The sequence below is a fragment of the Mesoplodon mirus genome (assembly GCF_964341445.2).
Source record: "Mesoplodon mirus genome assembly, chromosome: 12".
In the NCBI taxonomy this organism is placed as follows: domain Eukaryota; kingdom Metazoa; phylum Chordata; class Mammalia; order Artiodactyla; family Ziphiidae; genus Mesoplodon; species Mesoplodon mirus.
In genome coordinates, this window is record NC_138988.1 from 93,038,777 (window position 1) to 93,065,252 (window position 26,476).

The following is a 26,476-nucleotide window of genomic DNA, read 5'->3' on the forward strand; positions in this document are numbered from 1 at the left end:
TTTTCAGGGCTTCCCTGGTGGCGCAGTGGTTGAGAGTCCGCCTGCCGATGCAGGGGACACGGGTTCGTGCCCCGGTCCGGGAAAATCCCACGTGCCGCGGAGCGGCTGGGCTCGTGAGCCATGGCTGCTGGGCCTGCGCGTCCGGAGCCTGTGCTCCGCAACGGGAGAGGCCACCACAACAGTGAGAGGTCCGCGTACCACAAAAAAAAAAAAAAAAAAAAAAAAAAGTTTTCAACGTCTTACTCACCATTTTTGTACTCATCTCATAGCAGACCATTAGCACAATTTGCGGATGGTGGTGGTCTGTGTACTACACATGGAGTAATACTCTTCTGCATCTTTGCATAGAAAATGAACCACCTATCCCTTACATTAAGTCTGTGGGCAAGTGTCTTCCAAGTTTCTAAGAACTAACTTGCAGATGAACTTTGGGGTGGGAGTCCCCATTTAAAATTTGGGACTGTCTGAACTGGACATATTGAGACAATCTACTGAATTTTTCACTTTTCACCCAGATATTTAAAATTATATAAATAAAACTAAAGACTCTTGAAACCAGGGAGAGCTGGTTATTGGAAATATGCCATGAAGTCCTGGACAAAAATTCAATTTCCCAACAGGTCCTTTTAGACTCCAATGGCTATCAATTTAATGTTAATGATTGAAGGGGAAAGCAACATGCCAAAACCCAATGCAAACAGAAAAACCAAACAAAATCCTATTTCTTTTCTAAATCTGACCTTCAGTTTAAAATACTTACAGTAAGGTTCACAAAAATATCCTGTCACACATAGCACTCATGAGATTTCTATTGGGCTACAAGTCAATATACTGATGGATTTTCCTATTACTTATGAATTCTTATCTAGCTTTCTTAAGGTGCCTTAGAGCTCTAGTCTTTCAATGGCTCACTTTCCTCAACTATAAAAGAGGAATGAGAATAAAGGGAATGAGGGGGGTACTACATACGTTGTCAGGGCTACGACAAAACCAGGACGTCTGTGTGTGTGTGTGTGTGTGTGTGTGTGCGCGCGCACACATGATAAAAATCTATAGAATCTATGTTTCTCCAATATTTCACTTGCTAATTCAGGACATAAAACCTGGCCTTGATTGTCTTTTAACTCCTCATCTAGGATATTGCTTGATCCAAATTGTCAGCCACAGTACATTCATCTATTCATTGATTCAATAATTTGTTCAGGATTTGATTCATTTTCAATCATTCATTTAGTAAAAATTTATTAACCACCTACTATGCTAGACGCTGAGAGGGCAAGAGGAAAACAGCATATTTCTGGAACCTTGAAATAGATCCCAACACGCAACAGGTGGGCTCAAAGGGATAAATCAGACCACCTATTCTGTATATTAAGCTGTTTAACCAAAGCAATTGCAAGTCAACTATCAGCATTCCAAGTACCTTGACATTTAAAACATTTATTTTGCAAAGTGTTTTTTGAAAAGGAAAGGATTTCTACTGCAAACACATATAAGTGATAAATTATTAATTCATTGAATACCCTTTTTTTTTTTACATCAGCACAACATCGTATGCTTGATATATTAAAAAGAATTGGCTGGTAATGAGTTATAAAATGTATAAACTGTTATATTTTAAAACTTACCATGTTAAACCATAATCTAAATACAACTGGAAAGGGAAAAACATACTAATGGTAAAAAAGCATATTTTGTACTTGCCTCATGCACACTAAGAAATCTGAAAACACATATCCTACAGTTAGAGTGACTCTTGGGTCAGAACACCCATATATTTGACCAAGACTGTTTTTTCTTATGTGTAGTTAATACAGCATTATAACGAATTCTTAGGTGAACAGTGGATATACATGTGTGTGTGGGCATGTCTGTGTGTGTTCTGTGGGGATGGTTGCTTGAACAGAAATAACAAGATAATCTAAATGAAATCAGGTCATTACTTTTAGACAAAGTATTAATTTTTAGATGCTGAAGCAGCCTCCAGGCAAACAATTCAATTATCCTGAAGTCTAGAAAGAAAACAACAGCAAATGTTCCCATTATTGGCATAGTTTTAGAAAGAAGGAAATATAGGGGAAGAAAAAGAAAAAGGCAAAAAAAAGGAAAAGGGCCTCTATCTTGCAGTACTAGGTAACATGATTAAATTCTGATGTGGGAAACAATCTTCTGAATGGGTATTTCTGAGGGGAAAAATGTTTGGAGAACAATTGCTGGTCACCCTCAGGAACTCCTGACACAGACTAAGTTGCAGATTCTTGCTATGCTTTTACGTAGAGCAACACCATTCTCGTGAGACTCAATCACCTAATTTTCCCCAGGTGTAGGCCCAGAGGGGCCAGATGGTGGGTGACATAGCTCACCCTCAACCACAGCAGCCTGAGCACGCTCAGAACACATCCCTGCATATTTCGGCTCTTCCGAAGTTTTGCTAATGCCAGTGAACATAGAACAGAAGAGGATAATCAGGACAGGCATTCCATAGGCTTTCTTAGAAGGTTTCCTTTAAGAAGCAGAAAGAAAAGCATAGATCTCATCTTAACCCGAGAGACTCATGGAACCTAATTCATTGTTTCAGCAAAATACTCTGGTAACTTATTTTTGGTGGAGTAAACAGGGAGATCCTGGAGGTTAGTGATGCCTGTGGCCCTTCAAGAGATGCTTAGATTCCAAGTCCAGTTCCTTATTTAGAGCCTCTCCAAGGCTCTGAATGTGCTACGAAACTAGAATTTTCAAGGAAAGAGACAGGGATCAGATGTTCTAAAAGCAAACATCCTTAAGTTAAAAAGCAGTTACAGGGATGTCTGACTAAGGCTGGTGACTTAACAGGAATAGGCTGCGAGTCACCGCCTATGTAGGATAGCAAAATACGTGTTCAATGCTGAGAATAAAAATTCCCCACCTTCTTGGGAAGAAATGATAACAGAGCTGGATCTATCTGTGACCTTTATGAATTCTGCAAATTTGGTGTCAACAGCACAGTGAGTGATGACCAGGCTGAGACAAGGCTAGTGTGATGGGGGAGAAGCGAAGACCCACAAGGGACACAGTTCATCCATCCTGGAGGTCACTGTTCTCCCTGTCACCTCACTCAGTGCTACTCTGAGGAGACACATGAAAGACAGGAGTCACACTGATGTTCCACCCTCTCCTCACCCGTTGTGCCTGAGCCCACCTTCGTCATGACCTTTCCATATATTGTGGAAATTTGGTAGGGCAAACTGCAATAGCTGTAGAGTGCAGAGGGCAGGAAGAGGTGGCAGATAAATGCCACTGCTTCTCACTAGCAATCCAGTTGCCCACAAAGGCAGTGGAAGACAGCAGCCCAGGGGGTCTAAGCTTGGCATCTCCCAAACCATGGATGGAGACTTTGGAGACCAGATTTCTGGCTCTGCCATAGGGTCATGGTGCTGCATTCGACACATCATCTACATCTCCTACCTAAGTTGTAGTTTCCTTCTCTGAAGAAAGAAAGAGAAAAAGAAGAAAGAAAGAGAAAAAGAGAAACAGGGTTTCCCTGGTGGCACAGTGGTTGAGAGTCCACCTGCCGATGCAGGGGACACGGGTTTGTGCCCCGGTCCGGGAAGATCCCACATATCACGGAGTGGCTGGGCCCGTGAGCCATGGCCGCTGAGACTGCGCGTCCGGAGCCTGTGCTCCGCAACGGGAGAGGCCACAACAGTGAGAGGCCCGCGTACCGCAAAAAAAAAAAAAAAAAAAAAAAAAAAAAAAAGAAGAAACGAAGAAAAGAAGGTAGGGAAGGAAGGAAGGAGGATGAGAGGGAGGGAGGGAGAGAGTAAGGAAGGCAGAACAACAAAGAAAGAAAAAGAGGGGCTTCCCTGGTGGCACAGTGGTTAACTATCGCCTGCCAATGCAAGGGACACAGGTTCGAGCCCTGGTCCAGGAAGATCCCACATGCTGCGGAGCAACTAAGCCCACGCGCTTCTGAGCCCGCATGCCCAGGGCCTGTGCTCCGCAACCAGAGAAGCCACCACAATGAGAAGCCCGCGCACCGCAATGAAGAGTAGCTCCTGCTCGCCACAACTAGAGAAAGCCCACCCGCAGAAACGAAGACTGAATGCAGCCAAAAATAATAATAAATTCTAAAAAAAGAAGAAAATGAGGATGTATATTGGAATGGATGATTTATAAGGTATTTCCTTCTCTAATAATTCTAACATAACTGGCCAAGACTATAAGATGCAAGATCCCTGATATAAAGCCTATTTCATGCAATCTAGATGCAGAATTCTTCGTACGAGTCATTTTTTTTTGTCTCTGCCATTTGGAGAATGTGAAAGATGTACAGATCCTCTGGACTTGAGACTGTCAAAGTATTCATGTCTAATTATAATAAAAATAAATGTTCAGATTAAAGCTATTAGCAAGAAACTCGTTAATGGGAGGACCAACTTGGCCACAGGCAAGCAGGACAGTGAGGAGGATCTGTACGGAATGGGCTGTTTCATTGAGTCAACTCCAAACTTGTGCTTCTGATCATTTTTTTGTTTTTTTGGTGGGGACAGGAGGGTTTCTATATAGACCCAGATTATAAAGCACCAAAAATGCAAATGGTCATTTTTTAAGTGAGTACAAATTACCCATAAAAGTTTTCTAAAATCAAGGAAGAATATGGATACAAATAGTAAAATAAATATGTAGACATTGCTGCATTATTTATTCTAGAGATAGGTCCACGTAAAGGAAGAAGTGACAACCTGTAAGACCAAGAAGGACAGACTCATGGAGGCCGCAAGGTCTCTTTAAACGAAGGAGTCTGATTTTTTTCTGTGTCATCATAAAGCAGGATGATATGCTGCCCTTAGTGTTCTGTGTACCCTTTTTCTGACATGTTTCCTTCGGCTTGTTTTGCAAGTTCAGATGATTGAGGTACTTTCCCTGGCATGGCTCAGGATTTTTTTTTTTTAATGGTGATGCTGCTGCTCTATCTCAAGCTCTTCATCTGGCAACTGAGTAACTCCCTCATGCTTTTTACATGAGACAACGGATGAGTCACTCAAAGGGGCTCTGAGAGCCCTTGGAAATGATGTCGTCCAGTCTCATTACTGAGAAGGGTAAGGGACTAGTTTAAGGTCATTCTATAAAAAGTAAGAGCCAGCTCTAAAGTCCAAATACAAACAAGAAGAGATCATTCTTACTTTCCCACCCTTTGGACATGTCACCCAACCAGCATGGCATAAAATGAACAAGATATTTTGTAGATGATTTAAGTATATAACAAATCCTAGGAACATCTAGAAGAGTAATCACGACCCATCAAAAGTACAGCTATAATAATTGTCTAAATAGGTTCATCCTTTATAAAGTCCAGGAACTCAAGGACATAATATTGTGCAGTGCGATTTAACCCTACCATGTGTAGCGTGTTATACTTTTTCATTGAATTTTATTGCCCTTTTGTTAAAAATGTGATTCTCTCATTTTTATTGAACAATTAATAAAAGAATATTAATTTTTATCAATTTTAATCATGATAAGAAATACACGTTCCAGACATTTACAAACATTAAAATGTAAATTCTATAAATCTCCAAAAAGGGCTTGAGTTAGGAAGAGCTATATGATTTGCAGATGTTTCACGATTGTCAAATCATTTAGAAATAGACCCAAGATTAGTTCCATATACCATGGATAGCAAAAGGACAGCTTTGTAAAAAAAAAATCACAGTCATCCATTTAAGGGTAAATGACAGCTGACCAAGGGCTTAGAATTCTGTAGGCCCAGTTTCTAGGGGATCCTTTCCTTTGACATTGAGGACTATATTTACCCTAAACATCTATTATAAAAGTATGCATTGTTTATTATTTCTTAAAAAGGGCGCAAGCTGTGTCAGTGTTCCTGGGTTGGAGGGTAATTTAAATAAGCCTTTCGGTTTATGTTGCATATGAGAAGGCTTTACAAGATCTAATCTTTTCTAAACCTGTTATGTTCTTCGGTTCAGCAGAGCTTCCTAATCGTAGCTATTAGTTCCCCTTTTTTGTGGTCTGTTCTGTCAATAGACTACTGAGTGTTCAGTAAATTAAGCCCAACCAGCAGCCAACACATCAAGACAGACGTTAAATCATAGCTCGGCTACCCTTATTCATTATTAGTATCTGTGAAATAGCTTTTAAGCAGAGGGACAGGATTTAACATGATGCACATTTGTGTCATTCTCAAATTTCCATACTGTACAATCAGGTATGTGGGGGTTTTTTTCCCTAGGCAACAGGTGTGTTCTTGGAACAAAGTTCAACCCTCACTTCTGGCTTATGTGAGAGGTAGCAGCTGCAAGCTTAATGTCAGTGACACATGGTTCTATAAGAGAGAAAAATAAACTACTTGTTTAATGTATTAAAGTAATGGGCAGATGGATGATAGCTGCCTGTACTTTTCTTTGTGTTGTAGAACCAGAGTCTACATTTTCGGATGACAAGTGTTTTTCTCTCTTTCTCTTCTCTTTCTTTCCTTCCTTCCTTCCTTCTTTCTTTCCCCACCTTCCTTCCTTCCTGTTTAAAAAAGTAATTAGTGAAAAACATAAATTTCTTTGAGTGTTACATATTCATTATTGAGAATATTCCTTCTTTTGAGTCGTACTGTTCTCAGGCTAATAAGTGGAGAGAAGAAAAAACTTAATATAAAGCAAGCTACATTTATTTATAACTCACTTTGTTCTAAAAGGAATTTAAAGGAACCGTTTACTATGTAACTTGAAGAGACTTACTTAGTATGCAAATCCTGTAATTTTTTAAATGCAAAGTTAAATATACATATTTACAGGCTTCATTATTCCCCAGTAAAAAAAAATTACATAGAAATATGTGAGCTATTACTAATAAGAATTATAATGTACTGTGTACCTCAGAAGCATAATGTCAATATTAATGGTAATAATAGTGATATAATAATTACTGTAATAGTGTTCAAGAGAGTAAACTGTTCTTTAATCATTCAAGAATCTCATTTAGTGTATTGGGGGTAATACTCCATTTTATATGTTAGCTTTCAGGTACTATCATGACTCAGTATAAGAAGCTCAGCCACTACCTTACGACAGACCAGGTTTCTGTAAACAAAAACATCAAGCTCAAGAACAGACCAGAGCAATTCTAGAGCTTTGTGATACATTAGAAGTGAATGTGTCTTACTACACAGACTTTTCTAGAACTCTTGTACATCAGCGCTTCCTCTCTTTTGCCAATGAGTATTTCAGCAGGTATGTTTAATAAAAATGGAGGCCATGAGAAGAATCTTCATTTTTCTTAGATGTGGTGAACAAACACATTGCAAATGTGATGAGATAAGCACCTATTTAATTACAAATCTGGAACCAATGGTATAACCTGAGTCACCAGACCCCCTGGAAGACTGGCGTTGAGGGTTGCATATAAAGTCTAACTGGGGAAGGAGAATCCCTTTATATGCTTTTGTTGTTGTTGCTGTTTGCTTGTTTGTTTTTAACCAGAAACCACAACTTTATTCAAGAATCAGATTTCCCGTGAGTCTATACTAAAAATGATTTTGCCGGGACTCTCTCGTTGCCGAGAAATCTACAAGCAGATGGATGTGGAATTCAATCCTTTGCAAGAAACAAAGGTAAATAAATAATAAAAACCTGGTCATAAATCTCTTTTAGGTTTTTAATTGGTTTGGCTTTTACTTCAGATTTTCATAAAATGCATGCAAATAACAACTAGCCTCAGGGAGGATGCTAAACATTTTAAAATGCATAAAAGGTGTTTAAAACTGGGAGGCTGGCCTAGATATCATTAAAAGTCTCTACCAATCCAGAGATTATTGAATTCTATGACTTTGCTTTTCCTCTGGCTGCATTTTTTTTTTAATTGTGGTAAAATACACACAACATAAAATGTACCATATTAACCGTTTTTAAGTGTACAGTTCAGTGGTGTTAGGTATATTCACATTGTTGTGCATCAGATCCGCAGAATTCTTTCTGGAGTTTAGTTTGCATCGAAAAACTAAAACTCTGTACCTGTTAAACAAGTTCCCATTTTTCTCCCTCTCCCTAGGCCCTGGCAACCACCCTTCTACTTTCTGTTTCTATGAGTTTGACTGCTCTAGATACCTCAGATAAATGAAATCATACAGCATCTTTTTCTGACTGGCTTATTTTTACTTAGCATAATGTCCTCAAGGTTCATCCATGTTTTCCTATGTGTCAGAATTTCCTTTTTTACGGCTGAATAATATTCCTTTGTATGTACAAACCACATTTTGTTTATCCATTCATCTGTCAACAGAAACTTGAGTGGCTTCCACCTTTCAGCTATTGTGAATAATGCTACTATGAACATGGGTATACAAATATCTCTTTGAGATCTTGCTTTCAATTCTTTTGGGTATATATATCTAGAAGTAAAATTGATGGACCATATGATAGTTCCATTTTTAATTTTTTACAGAATCGCCATATTCTCTTCCATGCTGGCTGCACCTTCTACATTCCCACCAGCAGTGCACAAGGGTCCCAATCTCTCCATTCCCTCACCAACCCTTGTTATGATCATTATTTTAAAAAAATTTTAATAGCAATCATCTTTTCCACAGAGAACGAGGGAGGAAAGTACTCACGTGAGTCTCAACGTCACCAGCCAGGATCCTACTCTTCTTTAAAAACTCAGCCACCATGCTGTTCATCAGCTTATCAAAGGCCTCCACCGAGGGTGCCATACCTTTGGAAAAAGAACATTCTGTCATTCCCTGGTAGTTTAGTGAAAAGCTGGTACTGCTTTGCCATAAGTAGTATGGAAGTTTAATGCCATTCATATCGTTCTCTTCCTATTCACTAAGTCATTCATTCACCCAATATGTACTTATTAAACACTTCTCAACGGCTCAAGAAAACAGTGTTTTCCTATTTTTCATCCTTCAGAGTAAGCACTTTCACCTACATCATTTCATTTGATTCTCCCCCAAACCTATGAGGTAGCACTGTCGCACTTTGACTGATGAGGAAATGAAGACGCAAACAGAACACATGACTTGTTAAAAGCTCTATACCAAATAAGTGGCAGATCCAAAAACTGAACACGCCTTATGAGTCCAAAGCCAGTGTACGTTCTTCTATACCGACCTGTCCAGGTGCTATAATCACCTTGCAAATAGTTACCAAGATTATTCAGGACAATTAGAAGGTAATAACGAAGTCTGGGCAAGTAGGAAAAGCAAGCTGATTTCACACATTTTGTTCCTTCTTCACTTCCCAAGGGGAGGACAGACAGCAAAGGTGGGCATAAAAATGCCTGGTGAGCTAATCCATAGTGAATGTTGATCTGCCAAATTACTATAAAAGCTGAATTGACAATGGCCCAACCTGGTGTGCTCTGCATTTCTTTCCCTGCTTTTTAATTAACAAAAAAATTTTTGTCTAAGTTCCTGATTGCATATCCCTAATATTGAGAAAGATAATATTGAGAAATTCAGCAGTACAGGCTATTAAAATCCAAACCCAAACTTAGGAGTCCCTTTCTTATACTGGACAGGAACATCCATGCTCATAAATGCGTAGGATAAAGCTTCCTTCTTCTTCCCTGGTTCCCACTTGCCCATTTCCACAGGTGAGTTTGACTCAACACTTCCAAAAGAGTGACAGAAACAGCTGTTTACAGTTCTCTGCACCTACGGTCTAACTTCTAAGCAGGATATTGAAGCTGACTTATCCAAATGAAGCTGACTTATTCAAAATGCAGTACGTACCAACTCCTATAACATAAAAGGGGTGTAAACCCAAAGATTCCTTATGGATCCATTTGGAAACAGATAAACCTGCTTGTTGCCATGGGAGAGGGCTGAGAGGTCTCTGCTGGGTGTTTAAAGGGGGAGAAAGCTCTTCAAACGTGATGGAGGCCTCTACATAGCAGAATGGACAATGATAAAAGGGAATATCAATTGCCTTTCATCACTCAGCTCTGCTCACACCTCCTCCGGGCAGCCTTTAATGACTTGTCTTTCTCCCCAGCCTGCATCCTTTGGGCAACTCTTAGTCAAAGCACTTGAGGCCCTGAATAGTAATGCATCGAGACCAAAGATGCTGGAGGATTAGGACTGTGTATAATTCATCTTAGATTCCCCTGCACCTGTCATAGTGCTTGTCAACTGGCAGGCATGAAAATATTTCTTCAACTGTTGAGTCAAACTCACCTGATTGTCAGGGTGGGGGAAAAACACATTATAAAACACATCATAACAACAGTCTCATAAGGCAGTTCTTTGATCTGTGCATACTATGGATTTGTAATGGATTGGGTTCCTTCTAAAAGTTTCTTTTTAAATTAAAAAAAAATTAACTTTAGTTACAACATCATTGTAATGGTGATGTTTACATTTAAGGTGAGAGGTTGTCCTTAAGGATTTGTTAAAAATAGAATTTAGGAAATCACCAAAACTGACTAATTAAGAAGAAACGGGAAGTGATGTTTAGGATAAGTAAAAGGTTTTAGGATGAATATCATTCAGACATTTTACTAATTATCCTTCTTCATTTCATATTATCAAGAGGATAATAAATTGCTGGCTAAGTTGTTTTAAGATAACTTACTTTAATAACTGGTTTGGAATGATTTGTTATATTAGAAAATATATGTTTAAATACTTAAGTAATTTAATTATATGCCTTCCAATTTTGCTGAGTTTATTAATTTTCTTTTTTTTTTGAAGAAAGTACAAAGTGTCTTTACCTCTTTATGTAAGTGAGGTTCAAATTATTGGAGTTTTTTTTTTCTCCTTTTACTCAGGAACACTACACAGTCTCCTGGGAGTTGGATTTTAACTTTATGTATTCACAGGCTTTATATTTGTGGGCAGCAATCTCAGAGAAATGTCTTTTGATCACCTGATGCCAAAGGCATAAGGAAACAAAGTTACTAAAGAGAACATGAAAATATTTTCTTACAAATAAAGTCTACTGAATCTCCTATACCAACTCCATAGTTAACAAAAAGAGGCTTAAAATGAAATCATAGATATGTCTCATTTGATGTGGAAAAAATTTACAGGCCCCTGGCAGCTTTCCTTTAAACAACACCCCCTTTCAATTCATTCAAAGCATTATGTTCAGAGTCGGGGGAGAAAAAAAACCAGCCTGTGCATTTGTGCTCACACAGTAATTTTTGTCCCAGGGCACGTAATACAAGGCACAGCTCCAAATACGCCTGAAATTCTAGAAGCACCAATGTGGCTCTTGCCTGGTGAAAGCCTTTTTGAAGCCCCCTCTTCCCCAAGGCTTTTCTCAAGCCCCAAAAGCCTGACAAAATTCAAAATGGGTCAGATAAGGAGGAAATGTGTGTGAGACAAGAATAGAGTTGCCAAATTAAATACAGATTGCCCAGTTAACTTTAAATTTCAAATAAATAGTGAATAAATTTTTGAATAAGTGTGTATCATGCAGTATATCCCACGCAGTATTCGGAACACACTTCTAATCAAAAAGAAAAAAAAGAATGTAGTTTATCTGAAATGCAAATTTAACTGGATATCCTGTATTTTTGTTTGCTAAATCTGCAACCTTAGAGAAGAAGAAGTTGGAAAAATTACTGTAGATAACTTAGAGAGCTGGCCATGCATGGTATTTTTTTTTAAAGAAGTAGTTAACTTTTTATATGTTTGATCACATAATTTTAAAAATCTTTTTAAAAAAGTGTGGTATTAGCATATAATCTAAAAAACGTGTTTGGTAAGGAATAGGCAAAAGTAAAACAATGTGCTGTGGTCATGTTACATCGAAGTAATATTTGGCTTCACATCAGACTCTCTTCCTTTAAAACTGCAGTCCTTAAATTTAATGACTTGTTCTCTTTAAAATTAAAATGTGCAGAATGATAATTCCTTCCAATTTACATTCTAATAAGGAACATTAGTTTCTTTTTGGTAATTACTTAGATAATATATTTGGTCACTGAGTGTGGAAGAGCAGCATAAACATTAAAACAAAAGAATAATGACATTTGGCTCATGGATTATGCTCTTAACATGCTCAGATACAGGAAATTTTTGTGGCTTGTGGGTTGAGACTTTTTTCCTTTTCTCTTTCTCTTTTTCAGGGATCGCTTGCATCTGGTTAATGTCACGGTCACATATAAAGGAAGTAGTAGGGGAGTTAAAGTTGATAGAAATATTTCATGAGAACTAAATGATGGGGACAAAATTAAGTGACCCACATAGAGATCAGTAATGACAACAGTTTGTGGCCCTACCTCCGCTGACACCATTAATTTCCCCACAGTCCCCAGGAGGCCGGTGTAACCCTGCAGACAGCAACTCCAGTCGACCAACAGCCTGCTCCAGTCTTTCCATAAGCCCCTGCATCTCTGCCATCCTAGGAAAACACCGGCACAAATGGAGGCCATGTGAGCATCAGGAAGGATTAGCAAGCTGACACCATTAAACTTAACATCAGCAAGAAGGAAAACAGAAATTATTCAGAATGGCTATGGCTTTAATTACCTAGAGAGTACTTCTACATGTCAGGAAAATAGGTGAAATTCAAAACAAAAACCCATAAAACTTGGGGCAGAAAAAAATAACAGATTATATTGAGCTTACTTTCTATTCAATTCAGCGATGTTTACAAGCCTCATATTGCAATACACAAATATTCATTCTCTTTACACCATGATCAAGCGTCTCCTTGGATGCTTCTTTGTTCTATGATACAATTTATACACAGTATTTACTTAAAAGCCTCTGAACATATATCACCAACGTTTCTGCTGAACGGTGACAGCATATTTTAACTATTTCCAGTAATTCTTTCTGTTAAAGTATAATTCTCCAGGGGACACTAAACCCACTGATAATCCTTGTTTACTCAATTACCTTACACCAAAGAGCCTAGCACAGAAGTATGAGTTTCTCAAACTGCATCATTTAGCAGGCAAGAGAGACCAGCCCCTCCAAGAGCTGTCTTCTACTTATTATAATTATAATTTGTTCCAGCATTTTTGTTGATGAATTAAATTACAGTTATTCTGAATGGTGGAAGTTTTAATTTAAAATAATTTAAATTTTGCTGCTAGTTATTTCTAGAAAAAATTTAGTCTTAGGTGGGGTTGTTTTTGGACACAGGGATCTTCATTTACCCAGCACTCTTGGCTGGGATAAATGGGTTTTGAAGGTAAGGGACTGAGAATAAAAGTGGGGCTGGGTATCTATCCTTCCTGCTTCCAAACAGATTTTATTATAGATAGCTACACTGAGTAGCTAGAGGACAAGTACTTTAAAATTATTGGCTCTCGACTGTAATGTTACTAAGGCCACCTCTGATGAATGGAACCCAATCTAATTTGGCCAGGTTCATGAGATCCAGTGTACAGGTATCATAACTCTGACCATACCAACCTATGACTGGTTTGGGCCAAATCAGGCTGCTGCTCCAGAGAGAGGGAAACATGCCTCATCTTAATCAGTGTCCAGAGTCCTTTTCACTCTTATAAACTTTCCTAGTATATTCTGAGCCAAAGAGGACTAGCATGCTCCTGCACCAGAGACAACACTGCCCCAGAGTATGGAGAAATTTTATTGCTCTAAGATGTGTAAATATTTTCTATTGCTGCTGGGAACAAGGTAATGCATTTCTCTTTTGTATTTTGTATTCCGCTAGTTTTGAGCTTAAGCATAATAATGACTTGCCATTGCCATTTTTAAAAGCAAGGTTATACATATCAAAACATGTGGATGGCCCTGTAATTCTGTGTCCAAATGTCAGATAGTCACCAGATACGGATGGGGGAGTTCACTGTCTATTTTGGAAAGTCATCTCCTCTCAAACTGCCAGCAGCTATTCTTTCAAAATATGGGGCAGTGTTCTCTGCGCAGCTGAAATCAGCATCTAATCCCAGGGGGATTCAAAATTAGAAGTTTCTCATCTATTCTTTTCCTCTTAACGTCAGAGCTTCTGCTTCCATCGCAATTGAAAAAAAAAAAAAAAAGGAAGAAGAAATTTAATTGAATTCTTTACGTAATCTTACAAGGGAACTGGGTATCCTGTAGGTAGGTGAAGGCCAATTGAGAAATGATAAAAGCCCCTCAAATCTTTTAATAGTTGCCCATCTGTTCACAGTTATCTATGTTCCCTGTTACTCAACGTGCCAAATGTTACCACCACAGACCTAGCCCGTGATAGAAAAAAATGTGTTTGCTTTGTTAGCAAGCTCCCTGTCCCCCAACAGAGAAGCACCAGCCACCTCCAGCCACTCCCAGAGCTGTTCAGCAAGGCCTGGTACATCTCACACATAGGACTGCTGTCCCTGACTGTGGCTTAATCAGCCTCCCTGACAAGACTCAAACTCACACTATCTAATAGTGCTCCATATGTTGAAAGACAGCAGGAGTGAGCCCATAAACTGCAGGGCTGGGCAGATTGGGGTGGAATGCAGTCTAAAAGCGAATCAGATGTCACTTCATGTAAAATCACCAGGAGCTAAAGTCTGGCAACAGCCTCTTAAGAGGTCAAAATACAGCTCATGCAAGTTGGAAAGATGCCTCTGGGTTTTAAATTTTAGAACAGTTTCTAAGCGACACGGAAGAACAAATAAAAGAAAGCCTATACCAGGATATCAAAAATACACATTAGCATTCCCAGGGAAAATGACACAGTCCAAGGCAGCTGTGCCCTCTTCTCTCAACACACACACACACACACACTTCCCCCCACATGTGCCCTCAGCTGCCAGCCAGGCTCTCAAGAATGAAGAAAGGACAGAGCTGTGGATTCTCCAAATTCTTCCCAGGCGGTTCCATTCGCCTTGGTTTTCCAAAGTGGATTTAGCCAAGTTTGGATGAGGAGGTGGGAGCCAGGAATGAAGAATTAGGCTGAGGAAATGGATAGGGCAGTCAAAGCAAATGTAGGCAGCAAGGTCAGGCTAAGGAATGAGTCAGGGCCAGGTGGACAGACAGATGAGCTTGGATCAGGAAGCCAACAGAGGAGGGGGATATGGCAGGATGGCTGGATGTAAGAAATTCTAAGAATCTGAGAAGAAGCAAAGAGAAGCCAGATACACAGCTGGAGAATCAAGAGACTGGGTTAGATCATGCAGCTCAAACTTGGCCTCCAGATTTCCTAGTCGTCCTATTCAAGTAGAAGGCAACCCCAAGCTGAGGTTCCCCTATAACCTACAGCTAATCGAGAATAAACACAAACATTTGACCAGAGTGTGAGGATGGGTGGAAAGAAAAAGGGAGAGGAACATAGAATTTCATGACCTTCTCTTTTTAATGTTTTAGGAAATTATATTTGAGATTAATCTTAATTCCTTGTTTTGTATTAATTTTTGAGTATTTTGAGTTTCTTTCTAATGGGAAGTGTAACTCATCCTTGTCATTTTTTTATTTGAATTTCCCCCTTTCATTTTTTAAGTTTTTTTTTAAATCAAAGAATGCACAGAATTTACAGAGTCAATAGTTCTACAAGGCTTATCACAAAAACACAACAGTCCCCTGACTGCCTCCTTTCATTCTTTGTCTGAGAGTCAACGATGTTCAATTATTTTAGCTGTTTCTTTTAGTAATTACCTCCTTAACTCTAAATAGCATGGTTCTATCTCTGTCTTGCTTATTTTCTTCAGTTTTAGGCATTATCCATTGAGTTCCCACCAAAAACATGAGGGTATACTTTTCTATTGCCCAATCGCCACCAGCACATTAATGCATATTTCCTCTTGTCCCCTCCTCCCAATAGCGTTATATCACAATTTTTGTGTGACCGATCATCAGTGTTAACATAATTATGATTATTCACAGCTGAGTCATGAGGTGTGCTACGATTGTCTTCCACGTTTTGCACAACCTGTTTTCCTAGAGCCATGTCGTTCAGCTTCTCAGTTTTCTTTGTACTTAAATAATTACTCATCTCCAAGTTCTTCCCCCAGTTGTATAAGTCTCCTTTCCAAAGGGCCAAACACGTTTGGCATTCTCTTAGCTTTTTCTTCTCAGAGGCATCTCTCCCGGAGAATCACTCTAACTGCAAGACTGCTCTGCAGGCCTGCTGCATGCCTGTCACCTGGGCTCTGCCTCCACCTGCCCTCCCTCCTGTGTGGGATCACCTGTTTCTTGGATTCTATATCATCCTCTTTCTTGGGGCACTTTAACCAGGAAGAGTATTATCCTCTGAAAAAAGGTACATGAAAGGTCAATTGTTTTGAGACCTTATAAGTCTGGAAATATCTATATTTTGACTGCTGGTTTGGCTGAGTGTAGAATTCTAGGCTGGATATTTTCCTCAGAATTTAAAAGGCTTCACTCCAGGGCTTCCCTGGTGGCGCAGTGGTTGAGAGTCTGCCTGCTGATGCAGGGGACACAGGTTCGTGCCCCGGTCTGGGAGGATCCCACATGCCACGGAGCAGCTGGGCCCGTGAGCCATGGCCGATGGGCCTGTGCGTCCGGAGCCTGTGCACCACAACGGGAGAGGCCACGACAGTGAGAGGCCTGCGTACCGCAAAAAAAAATAAAATAAAAAAATAAATAAAATAAATAAACGGCTTCACTCCATTTTCTTCTAGCTTTCTAGGCAACTGTTGAGAAGTTCAAAGCCATTCTGATTCTTCAACCTTTAGATGTAACCTGTGTTTTCCTCTCTGGGAGGATCTTCTCTTTATCCCCAGTTTTGGGGATCTTCTCTTTATCCCCAGTGTTTTGAACTTTCAAGGTAGTATGTTTTGTTGTTGATCAAATATTTTCTTATAAGTGATTTTCAAGAGTGTAGAAAAGATTGGAGAATGGGCAATTACATATTGTTTGTCTGTGGGTGAGTTTATAAAACAAGTTTGTTTTTTTCAAATAAAGAAGTTAGCATTCTAAATATTTAGAATTCAAACTTCTCTCACATCAACTGCATACATTTACAAAAACTTCATACACTTCAATAAGAATATAGCCAATCAATATTTTCTCATATACTGTCTTGTAATAATAAGGTGTTCTAGAAACAAGGAAAAAAGGTAGCTGTCATTGTTTAAAAAAAATTTTTTTCTTTTTGCTTCACTGGTCATCTTATAAAACCCATTGTTAAATTACAGATATTTTAGTCCCTAACGTTGTCCAATTTTATGTCCAATGTCCAATGACTACACTTAAAGCATTTAGAGAAACAGTATTTCTATCCTTTTTCACAGCAGTTTTCAGAAAGGGAGAGTTCCCCACACTTTCAAGCCTTTTTTATAAGGTCTCAATTGCTTTGCTTATATTTAACTGGGGTAGTATAGAGGGGCCCTGGCTTTGGAATTACTAGCTAGGGGAAAAGAGCTTAATTTTGTTTTGCTTTGTACTACCTATACATAGGATTGCTATAAATATGCATGTAAAAACATTAAAAATCTGGCACGTGGTCAGTGACAAACATGTTAGCCACTGTCCTGAAGATATCCCATCTTGCATTGCTCTTATGGGAATAGTTAGGTCTACATACCACTACATCAAGTTTTCGTGTACTTGAAACGTTAAGCAGTCATCTAGATCTGGCCAATGGAAATGACTAGCTGAAAACTTCAGGTCAGTACACCCTTATTATTTTTTTTTCAACATTTCACTTTCCTCTTCCATGTACTTATTCCTCCAACATTTCTAAAAGAGTTTTCTCAAGTCTGTGTGTAATGTTTACTATAAAATAAAAATTTTGCTAGGTAAATAGTAATTTTGCAGTCACGAAGTTCCCCCCCCCCCCCGAACATTTTTATAATGACTCTTTTGCTTTTAAATAGTCCTCTGAGAAGGACACAAGCATAATCTCTGCGGAGCCATTTTTGGAAAAAAAACACTCCTTCATCCTTCATACTTTCTCAACCAAACCATCTTATGCTCAGTGATAAGGGGTCTGCTAAGGCCCTAACTCCTCAGTCTAACCAGTTATAAAAGCAGCTTTCATAGCTGCTTTTGAACAGTTGGCACACCATGGCACAGAGTAAATGGTGATAAGCCCAGAATGACAGCCTATTTGTATTACACACTTAGTATCTACCAGACTGCCCAGTTAAAATACTGCCTCGTGCCATCTTTTCTGCTAGCACATGCACACCTTGCCTCCCAAGAAGACCAGTCCTAGCTTTTCATGGGCTGAGGCTGTATCTTACTTTCTTTGTATCTCCCATTGAGTCTGCATGCTGCCGCACACATGGTGAATTCTATAAATATTTTTTGATTGACTAATTAATTGGCTACCACTCACTGCCTTTCCCTCACCTGCCCACTCACCGGCATAATCCTAGATTAGGCGGAAAGCCAGATTTTCGCAGGAGAAATTTCCATTTAAAAGGAGATACTAGGGCTTCCGTGATGGCGCAGTGGTTAAGAATCCGCCTGCCAATGCAGGGGACACGGATTCAAGCCCTGGCCCAGGAAGATCCCACATGCCGCGGAGCAACTAAGCCCGTGCGCCACAACTACTGAGCCTGCGCTCTACAGCCCATGCTCTGCAACAAGAGAAGCCAGGACAATGAGAAGCCCACACACCGCAACGAAGAGTAGCCCCCGCTCACTGCAACTAGAGAAAGCCCATGCGCAGCAACGAAGACCCAACACAGCCAAAAATAAAAACAAATAAATAAATAAATTTATTTAAAAATTTAAAAATAAAAAAAATAAAAGGAGATACTAGATTAGTTTTTCCCACTGAAACCCTCAGTGGTTTCCTCCTGTGATTTGAAAGAGCACCCTTGCTCCCCCTAATGTGAACATCTGGGCTTTCCATAGCTCCTTTTTCTTTAGGATTTCAAAATTTTAAAAACTCCACATTGTCCAAAGAGCTTTGTAAATTTCCCATGGCAAATTCATAAAACTGGTAAATGCTCCTTTGGTAACATTTTCAGGTTAATAAAAGAGCTAAGTCTTCCAGGTTGCTGGTTTCAAGTTCTCACTAGGCCAAAGGTGCAGAAATAATTGTGGTGAGTTTCTCCCCTGGTTCTGTAAGGGAAACCCAGATCCAAGCGATTCCAAAAATCACAAGCCTAAGATTACATAGAAAATAGACCTGAAGGACAGGAAATTGAAGAATGTCTCATGGTAAGGCGGGGCAGCTGGCTTATATGTGAGCTCTCTGCACAGTATAATCACAATGGACGACTTTCTCTATAAGTCCACCCACATTCAAAAATATTTGTTAAACTACCATCACACCAGACTTTCCTAGTTTGTTATTTGTCTTTATTGAGACTATATCAATTACCTTCTTTCTTTTCTCTGGAAACTACCAATCACTGGTGGGAGTGATCCTGTGATTCACTGTTACTAATGAGGGTAATATTATACAGTATAGAAGAAACAAACCATGGTATTTATTCATTCGTTCATTGACTGGCTCATTGAATATGCCTGTTTTATTCATTAAGTTAGTCCTCACTATCTGCTAAGCAAATGCTCAAAATCTAGAAAATCAAAAGTGATTAAAATACATATTCTGCCCAGCTGTAGTGGGAGGGGGCTGGAAGCAGGTCCTGCTCAGTCAAGCCAGGGAGTTATTTCACTAAGGGACACATTCACATCACCAAGGTACCCGCCTTCATATCTTTCCCTTAGTTTCCTATAGGAATTTCTAGTGCCCGCTTCTCACAAACAGCAAAAAAAGCCACCATTTTCTTTTTTCCTGCAAAGAAGTTTCAAGAGTCTCTGAGCTTTGAAACAGTGTAATCAGAATAGGAGAGAGCAGAGAGTTATACAAGTAAAAGAATACTTTCAATTTTTCACAGAACTGGAGAAAATATATATGAGATCCTGATTAGACAACTGATTCCTAAAAAGCGTCTATGTTCCACTGCGGAGAAAAAAGCAAACTTCATCTTGATTTTCAAAGGCCCTCACCCCAGCTCTACACCTCACGAGGTTCCTAAGAGCCCGTCACAGAGACAACTCACCCCTTCCCAAATGGAAGGCCCCCAATCCCTCTTCTCTGCCACAGTTGTGCCATTTCCACTTCTTCCAGGGCCCTTCTAGGCACTGCTGCACCCATTCTCCGAATCCCAACCCTCCAAGAGGTCATCCCTTGTCTCACAAATCAGAGATAACCTCCCTTGAGGTATTTACTTCCTGTCATGTCCATCAAACCAAGAGCAGAGTACAGAAGGGTAACATAAACAAACCACATATAGAAATCACCTCCTCATCCCATCTGCCCTCTCCATGCTGCTGGCATCACTCCTCAGAACCATCCCTGGTCAGTCTTGTAGTGTAAATATTTCTCCTCTAAGTTAGAATCTCTGAAGATAAGAGGCTGCGACTCATAGCTTGATGTGGTGGAAAAAGCATTTTTGGCATCAGAGAATCTTAATTTGAGACCCAATCCCTTAACTGACAACCCGTGTGACTCTGGGCAGATCACTTAACCTGTCTGAGTATCAGTTTTCTCACTTCCAATACATGAACTCATTCCTTCTTCTTCATTCACTGACTTAAGACAATTGTATGCAAATATGTTTTGAGCCATGTTCTGTGCTGGCTGCTGGAGCTACACACGTGGATGAGACACAGACTCTATTCTCAAGGACCGTGATTTCCTTGAGGAGCAGACAGTTTGGCTGTTGGGGACAGCCAGCCCTATAGGATACCAGGACACAGGGGGCTGGGCTATTTCAGCAGAAGAGAGTCCAGTGGAATCTGAGACCACAGGGAACATCTAAGTATATCTCGAAGGCTGGTGCTGTGCCCTGACTTGGGGTGGTGAGGCTGGGTAAGGACAAAGACATAAAATTGTAGACTCTGAATGCTGACTGGGACCCGGACAGACCCCTGTCACATTCCCATCATGAAGTGGGAACTCCCTTAGCTAAATGTGAGGTAAGATCCCTTTACTGAAAAGGAGCTCCGTCCCTTCCCACTTCTGACCACCTTTCTACACTCCTATGCTACTGGGGACTCTTTCTGTTCCGGTGCTCCCACACTGCCCTTTTGCTCTTGCTTAGGCCGTGGAGGAGGCAGAGGTCAAAGAGATGCTTCCAGGAGTTCCTCAAGGGCCACATCCTGGCACTGGAAAAAGAAGAACCATGGAGTCCCTGCTGGCCAGGCTACCACAGCCTGAGCAGGGTTTCCATGGACCTTTTGTCCCTCCATAAAGTAAAAGTATTGCTCACCTTGTATCTAGAATACGTCAAGAACACTTAACACTCAATAAGAAGAAAAGTACTCCAATTTAAAAATGGGTAAAATATTTGAATAGATATTTTTCCAAAGAACATATGCAAATAGCCAACACTGCCAGTAAAGATGCTCAACATCAAGTCATCAGGGAAATGCAAATCAAAACCACGATGAGATGCCCACTAGGTTACCTGTTCTCTTTGTAACCAACAGGTCATACACTCACTAGGTGAAGGGAGGATACCCACCAGAATGGCTGCAACCAAAAGTACAGATAATAACAAGTGCTGGTAAGGATGTAAAGAAACTGGAACCTTTCTACATTGCTGGTGGGAATGTAAAATGGTGCAACTGCTGTGGAAAAAGGTTGGAAGTTCCTTAAAAAGTTAACCACAGATTTACCATGCTGTCCAGCCATTCCACTTGTAGTTACCTACTCAATAGGAATAAAAGCATATTTCCACACACACAAAGACTTGTACACAAATGTTCATGGCAGCATCGTTCACAATAGCCACACCCACACCCACACCCACACCCACACAATGGGAACAACCCAAATGTCCATCAACTGATGAATGAATAAACAAAATGTGGTCTCTATCCATACAGTGGAATATTATTCATCAATAAAAAGGAATGAAGCACAGACACATGCTACCACATGGACGAACCTCAAGAACACTATGCTAAGTGAAAGAACCAGACCAGAAGACCATGTATTCTATGATTCCATTTATATGACTATTTAGAAAAAGCACAGAGACAGAAAGTAGATTAGTGGTTGCCTAGGGCTGGGGAGAAGCATGGAGAGTTACTGCAGATGGGCACAAAATTTCTATTTGAAGAGATGGAAATGATCTAAAATAGGATTGTGGTGGCAGTTGCAGTATGTACTAATAATTATTGAATTGTGCACTGAAAATGGGCAAATTTTATGGTATGCAAAATTGTACCTTAATAAGTTATGAAAAACAAACAAAAATAAGTACTGTTCCTCTTTATAAAGATATGGTTGAAAATCGGTTAAGTCTGAGGGACTTAGCCAGTCTTATCTCCCAACAAAGTCACAGGTGGTAATTAAACTTAACCAGCGGTTGCTCTGAATGGCCGCACCCCTCGCTCCCGGAGCCAGATGTACAGGCCAAGACAGGGGACAGAACAGAGCACAGTTCTCACTGCTCCTCTCTCTTCTGTGCATCAGAATCACTGGGGAGAAATGGAGCCTCCTAAATGCAGATTCCTGGGCTCCACTCCCAGCAATACTAATTCAGTGGTTCTGGGTATTCCCAGGAATACACATTTTTAAGAAGCACACTTCAGAGTACAAGGACCCATGCTTTGGGAAACCATACAATAGAGTTGCACAGGAACGTTACAGGTGCACCTGGGAATGTGTGCAGGGGGTCAAGAAGGGTGTGTACTCACTGAGCCCTGGGAAGTAGGGAGGCTAAACGAAATCTCAAAGGATGAGGAGGTGGTGTTCAGAAGAAAGGTAAGGAAGGCATTCCTGAGCCCACGCCCAGCACGTGCAAAGATATGGAGGCATTACAGCCAGAAAGTACTTATTGAGATTTCACTATGTGCCAGAAGCTACCTAAGAAAGCACAAGGAACAAGGGATTGATGAGTAGTTAGAACGAGTGGTAGATAAAGCTGGGAAGAGACTTGGGAATTCACCGCGAACGTGACAGTGGACTGAAGAAGATCTGAGGTATAGACTAGGCAAGATCTGAGAAAGGATTAAATGGGGTTGAGAGAGAAAGGGAGAAGGTAGGATGTCTTAGATGTCTTGCTTCGGGATAGGGTGGTACCAATAAAAATGGAGATAGGGAGTGAAGGCAGCTAATGAAGATGGCAGCTCAGTTCTCGACAGCTGAGTTTGAAATGCAGACAGTGATATGAGATGACAGCTGGCAGCTGCAAGTAGGGACCTGAAGCTCTACCTAATAATAATGACACCTTCCTCAGGATGCCTGGGAAGATTAAAGGAGGTGATAAAGTGAACTTTGTGAATTACAAAGTGATGCCCAGGTAGCATTCTTATAATTTATCTCTGAAAGCTCCACAGCATTTATCACTGTGATCTGTACCCAGGAAGTGCTCGACCCGTGAACTGTTACTGCATGTGTTACCACCTCTCCTGTCCCCCAAACACAATGAGGGTAACATCTCAAACATTATACTTCTAAGACCATGCCATAGAGCAAATAGACTGCAGAAACACTATTGATTGAAAGCATAAAAGGGGATATCATTTCATATAGTCAGTTGTTTCTCGTAACATGACTAGAAATGTTTTACTTTATTAAACTGTCATTTCTGCATTAAGAATGCCATGTCTCTCTGGAATAATGAAGGCACTAGGTTTGCTGAAATTCCTTCTAAACTCAAAATTCTAGCATTCATTGTAGGATTTACATACAACTGAATAACAGACCCAGTAACTCTCTGAGAATCAGTTCTTAGGTGCTGGGCCCATTTTATACCTGGATATTTTCAACAGATGCAAGTGGGATCATTTGATTTCAAAGAGCCAGGTGATGAATTTGGCCCAAGAGCTCTCCTTCAACACTTTTTTTTTTTTTTTTTTTTTGCTATTTCATGTGTCTCCAGCCTCCTGGGTCTACTTCCATACTTGACTTTGATTTATTACTTGTGACAAAATCAGAGTTTTCAACTAGAGCTGTGGACCACCAAAAGACTAGAAGTTCTTCTTTTTTGCTCTTTGGACCTGGGAGCCCAAAGTAAAGAGGAAAGAGAGAAAAAAGGCAAAGAAGAAAGGAAAGAATGGTGGGGTGCAGGGAAAACAGAGGGGAAAGGGAATAAGGAAGGAGGAGGGGCTACCAGTGACAGTCCAGAAGTAGTAAGCTCACTATCACCTACCTCTAAACTGTGTTCAAAAGGCAAGAAGAAACTCCTGGCTCTGAAGAATAAACAGCAGCAGGAGGATTGAGGAAGGCAATCAAAACTTGAAAAAGGAACCCATCTGGGAGTGCATTTCTGGGCTTTCTCCTCTTTTCTCTTCAGAGTTGACTTGAGGTTGGAACTGCACAGGGGGTGCAAGCAACAAAACTCCAAGAAGACTAGTGACTCAGCCAGAAGACTTGGAAAGGGGGTCCCTATAAGTGGAAGAATGTGAAGGGAAGTCTGGGTTGTTTGTTTTCTTGTTTTTGTTTTTTGTTTTTTCCATTTTTCTTTTCCAAGAGTGGCTGCAGTCACAGAACGCAGGGTAGAAGAGCAAAGCAGCAGCACAGACAGCTACAATTTCTCCAAGGAAAACCTGGTCTTATTGCCAGAGGAGCAGGGAAAAGGGACCTTGGTGATCCAAAGAGTGTAGGCAGAATCCCTGTCAGTTTTCCCTCTTACTTTTCTCTCAGTGCTTTGCTCTGAGAATGGCCCCCATCTTGGGGAAACCATACTGCAGCAGCGTGAGCAGCTAAAACCTCAGAAGAAACCCAGTCTTTCTGGCCAGAAGACCAGGAAAAACAGGCTCACGGGGCAGGAGAGTGTGGGAAGAACTCCAGAGAGGAGAGAGCTAAAGAAGGGGGTCCCTTGATGCTGTGCATGAACCAGTGCAAACCCCAGTCTCGCCCCTGAGCTGTGCATGTGTGGGACAGATTCAAAGGCTTTGAGAACTGAACTACAATGTAAGTTCTGCTCAAGCCCCACTGCTCAAGTCCCATGCTAACCCCTAAATAGTGCTTCCATGGGACCCAAGGCAGCAGAGCAAAGACTTTGAAAAATGAAATGATGTTGGAACCACTGCCCACAGAATGCAAGACAGAACTGGGTTGATTGAGTGGTAAAATAAAAAACTGTGCATTTCATAAGGACCTGATTCTCACAGCATAATACTCAAAATGTCCAGAATTCAATAAAAAATACCTAACATGCAAGAGACCAGGGAAAGGTAGTCAATCCTCAAAGGAAAAGACAATTAACACATGCCAACCCCAAGATGACACAGGTGTTGGAACTATCCGATAGATTTATAGGACCTGTTTTAACTATGCTCCAGGAAATAACGGTAACCATTCTTGAAATGAATGGAAAGACAGAAGTTCTCAGCAGAGACAGAAAACCTATAAAAGAGAAACAAGTGAATGTTTTAGAACTGAAAAATACAATAAACAGTAAAAAAATGCATGGGATGGGCTCAATAGCAGAACAGAGATGACAAAGGAAAATGTCAATAAAGTTATGTAGGTATTATCCAGTCTAAAGAACAGAGGGAAAAAAGGTTGAAGGAAAAAGTGAACAGAGCCTAAAAAGCCTGTGGGACAACGTTAAAAGGTTTAATATTAATGTCACTGGAATTCCAAGAGAGGACAAAGAGACTGAGGTAGGAAACATACTCGAAGAAAAAATGGCCAAAAACTTCCCAAACTTGGTGAAAACTATACATTTACAGATCCAAAGAGTGCTATCTGTCTGGTTATTATACACATAAACACGTAATGTATTACAGTGAGTTGCCTCCAAGGGAAGAACTAGAAAGATGAGTAAAGATATAACTGCCTAAAAAGAAATAAATAAAATGTGATGGGCTATCATTCTCTTTGGAGAGCTGTCACAAGTATTAAGAACTTTAGTTCTTTTCTTTTTTTTAAAATAAATTTACTTCTTTATTTTTGGCTGCATTGGGTCTTCGTTGCTGCACGCGGGCTTTCTCTAGTTGTGGCGAGCGGGGGCTACTCTTCCTTGCAGTGCGTGGGCTTACTTCAGTGACTTCTCTTGTTGTGGAGCATGGGCTCTAGGTGCACAGGCTTCAGTAGTTGTGGCACACAGGCTCAGTAGTTGTGGCTCACAGGCTCTAGAGCGTAGGCTCAGTAGTTGTAGCGCATGGGCTTAGCTGGTCCGCAGCATGTGGGATTTTCCTGAACCAGGGCTTGAACTGGTGTCCCCTGCATTGGCAGGCGGATTCTTAACCACTCCGGCACTAGGGAAGCCCCGAACTTTAGTTCTTAAATGTCTTTTCTAAATCCAGTAGAACAAGGATTCACTGTATCCATCAATGAACTGGTTCATTTATCAACACTAAACTTGCAGAAATGGTTTGTCACATCAGACTCTTATTTTTGGTCAGAAAATAGAGGCAGTATGAGCCTCAAAAGGATTTTCAAATTCTTACTTGTATATAACCTAAAAGAAATCTGTAAATCCCTCTTGCACATTTTTAGGTTGACATGTAAAAACTTTCACCAAAATGTTTATTATTGTGAAAAATGTAATTTCCAGTACTCTGTAAATATTGACATGTAAAAGTAAAACTATTTTATCACTTGCTGAAATACATCCATTGAAATTCATCATCATTCCTTTTAAAAGAATACATAAACAGGCTGCTCTCTGACAGTCAAAAATTTTTGCATGATTATATTTCTCCTTTAATTTA

General features: G+C 40.2%; 1 protein-coding gene across 2 annotated transcripts in view; it reads right to left on the minus strand.

The window, feature by feature from the left end:
• The window catches only part of CAP2 (cyclase associated actin cytoskeleton regulatory protein 2), a 138,034-nt gene that overhangs the window by 97,309 nt on the left and 14,249 nt on the right, over nucleotides 1-26,476 (minus strand). Inside the window, exons 2-3 of one of the 2 annotated variants that reach the window (XM_082638460.1) lie at nucleotides 12,217-12,338; nucleotides 8,597-8,697 (exon numbers count right to left, since the gene is read on the minus strand). In XM_082638460.1, the coding sequence (XP_082494586.1) occupies nucleotides 8,597-8,697; nucleotides 12,217-12,337 (222 nt within the window). In that variant the 5' untranslated portion in view covers nucleotide 12,338. The remainder of the gene's footprint in view (nucleotides 1-8,596; nucleotides 8,698-12,216; nucleotides 12,339-26,476) is intronic. The other variant, XM_082638459.1, reaches the window with a different exon arrangement.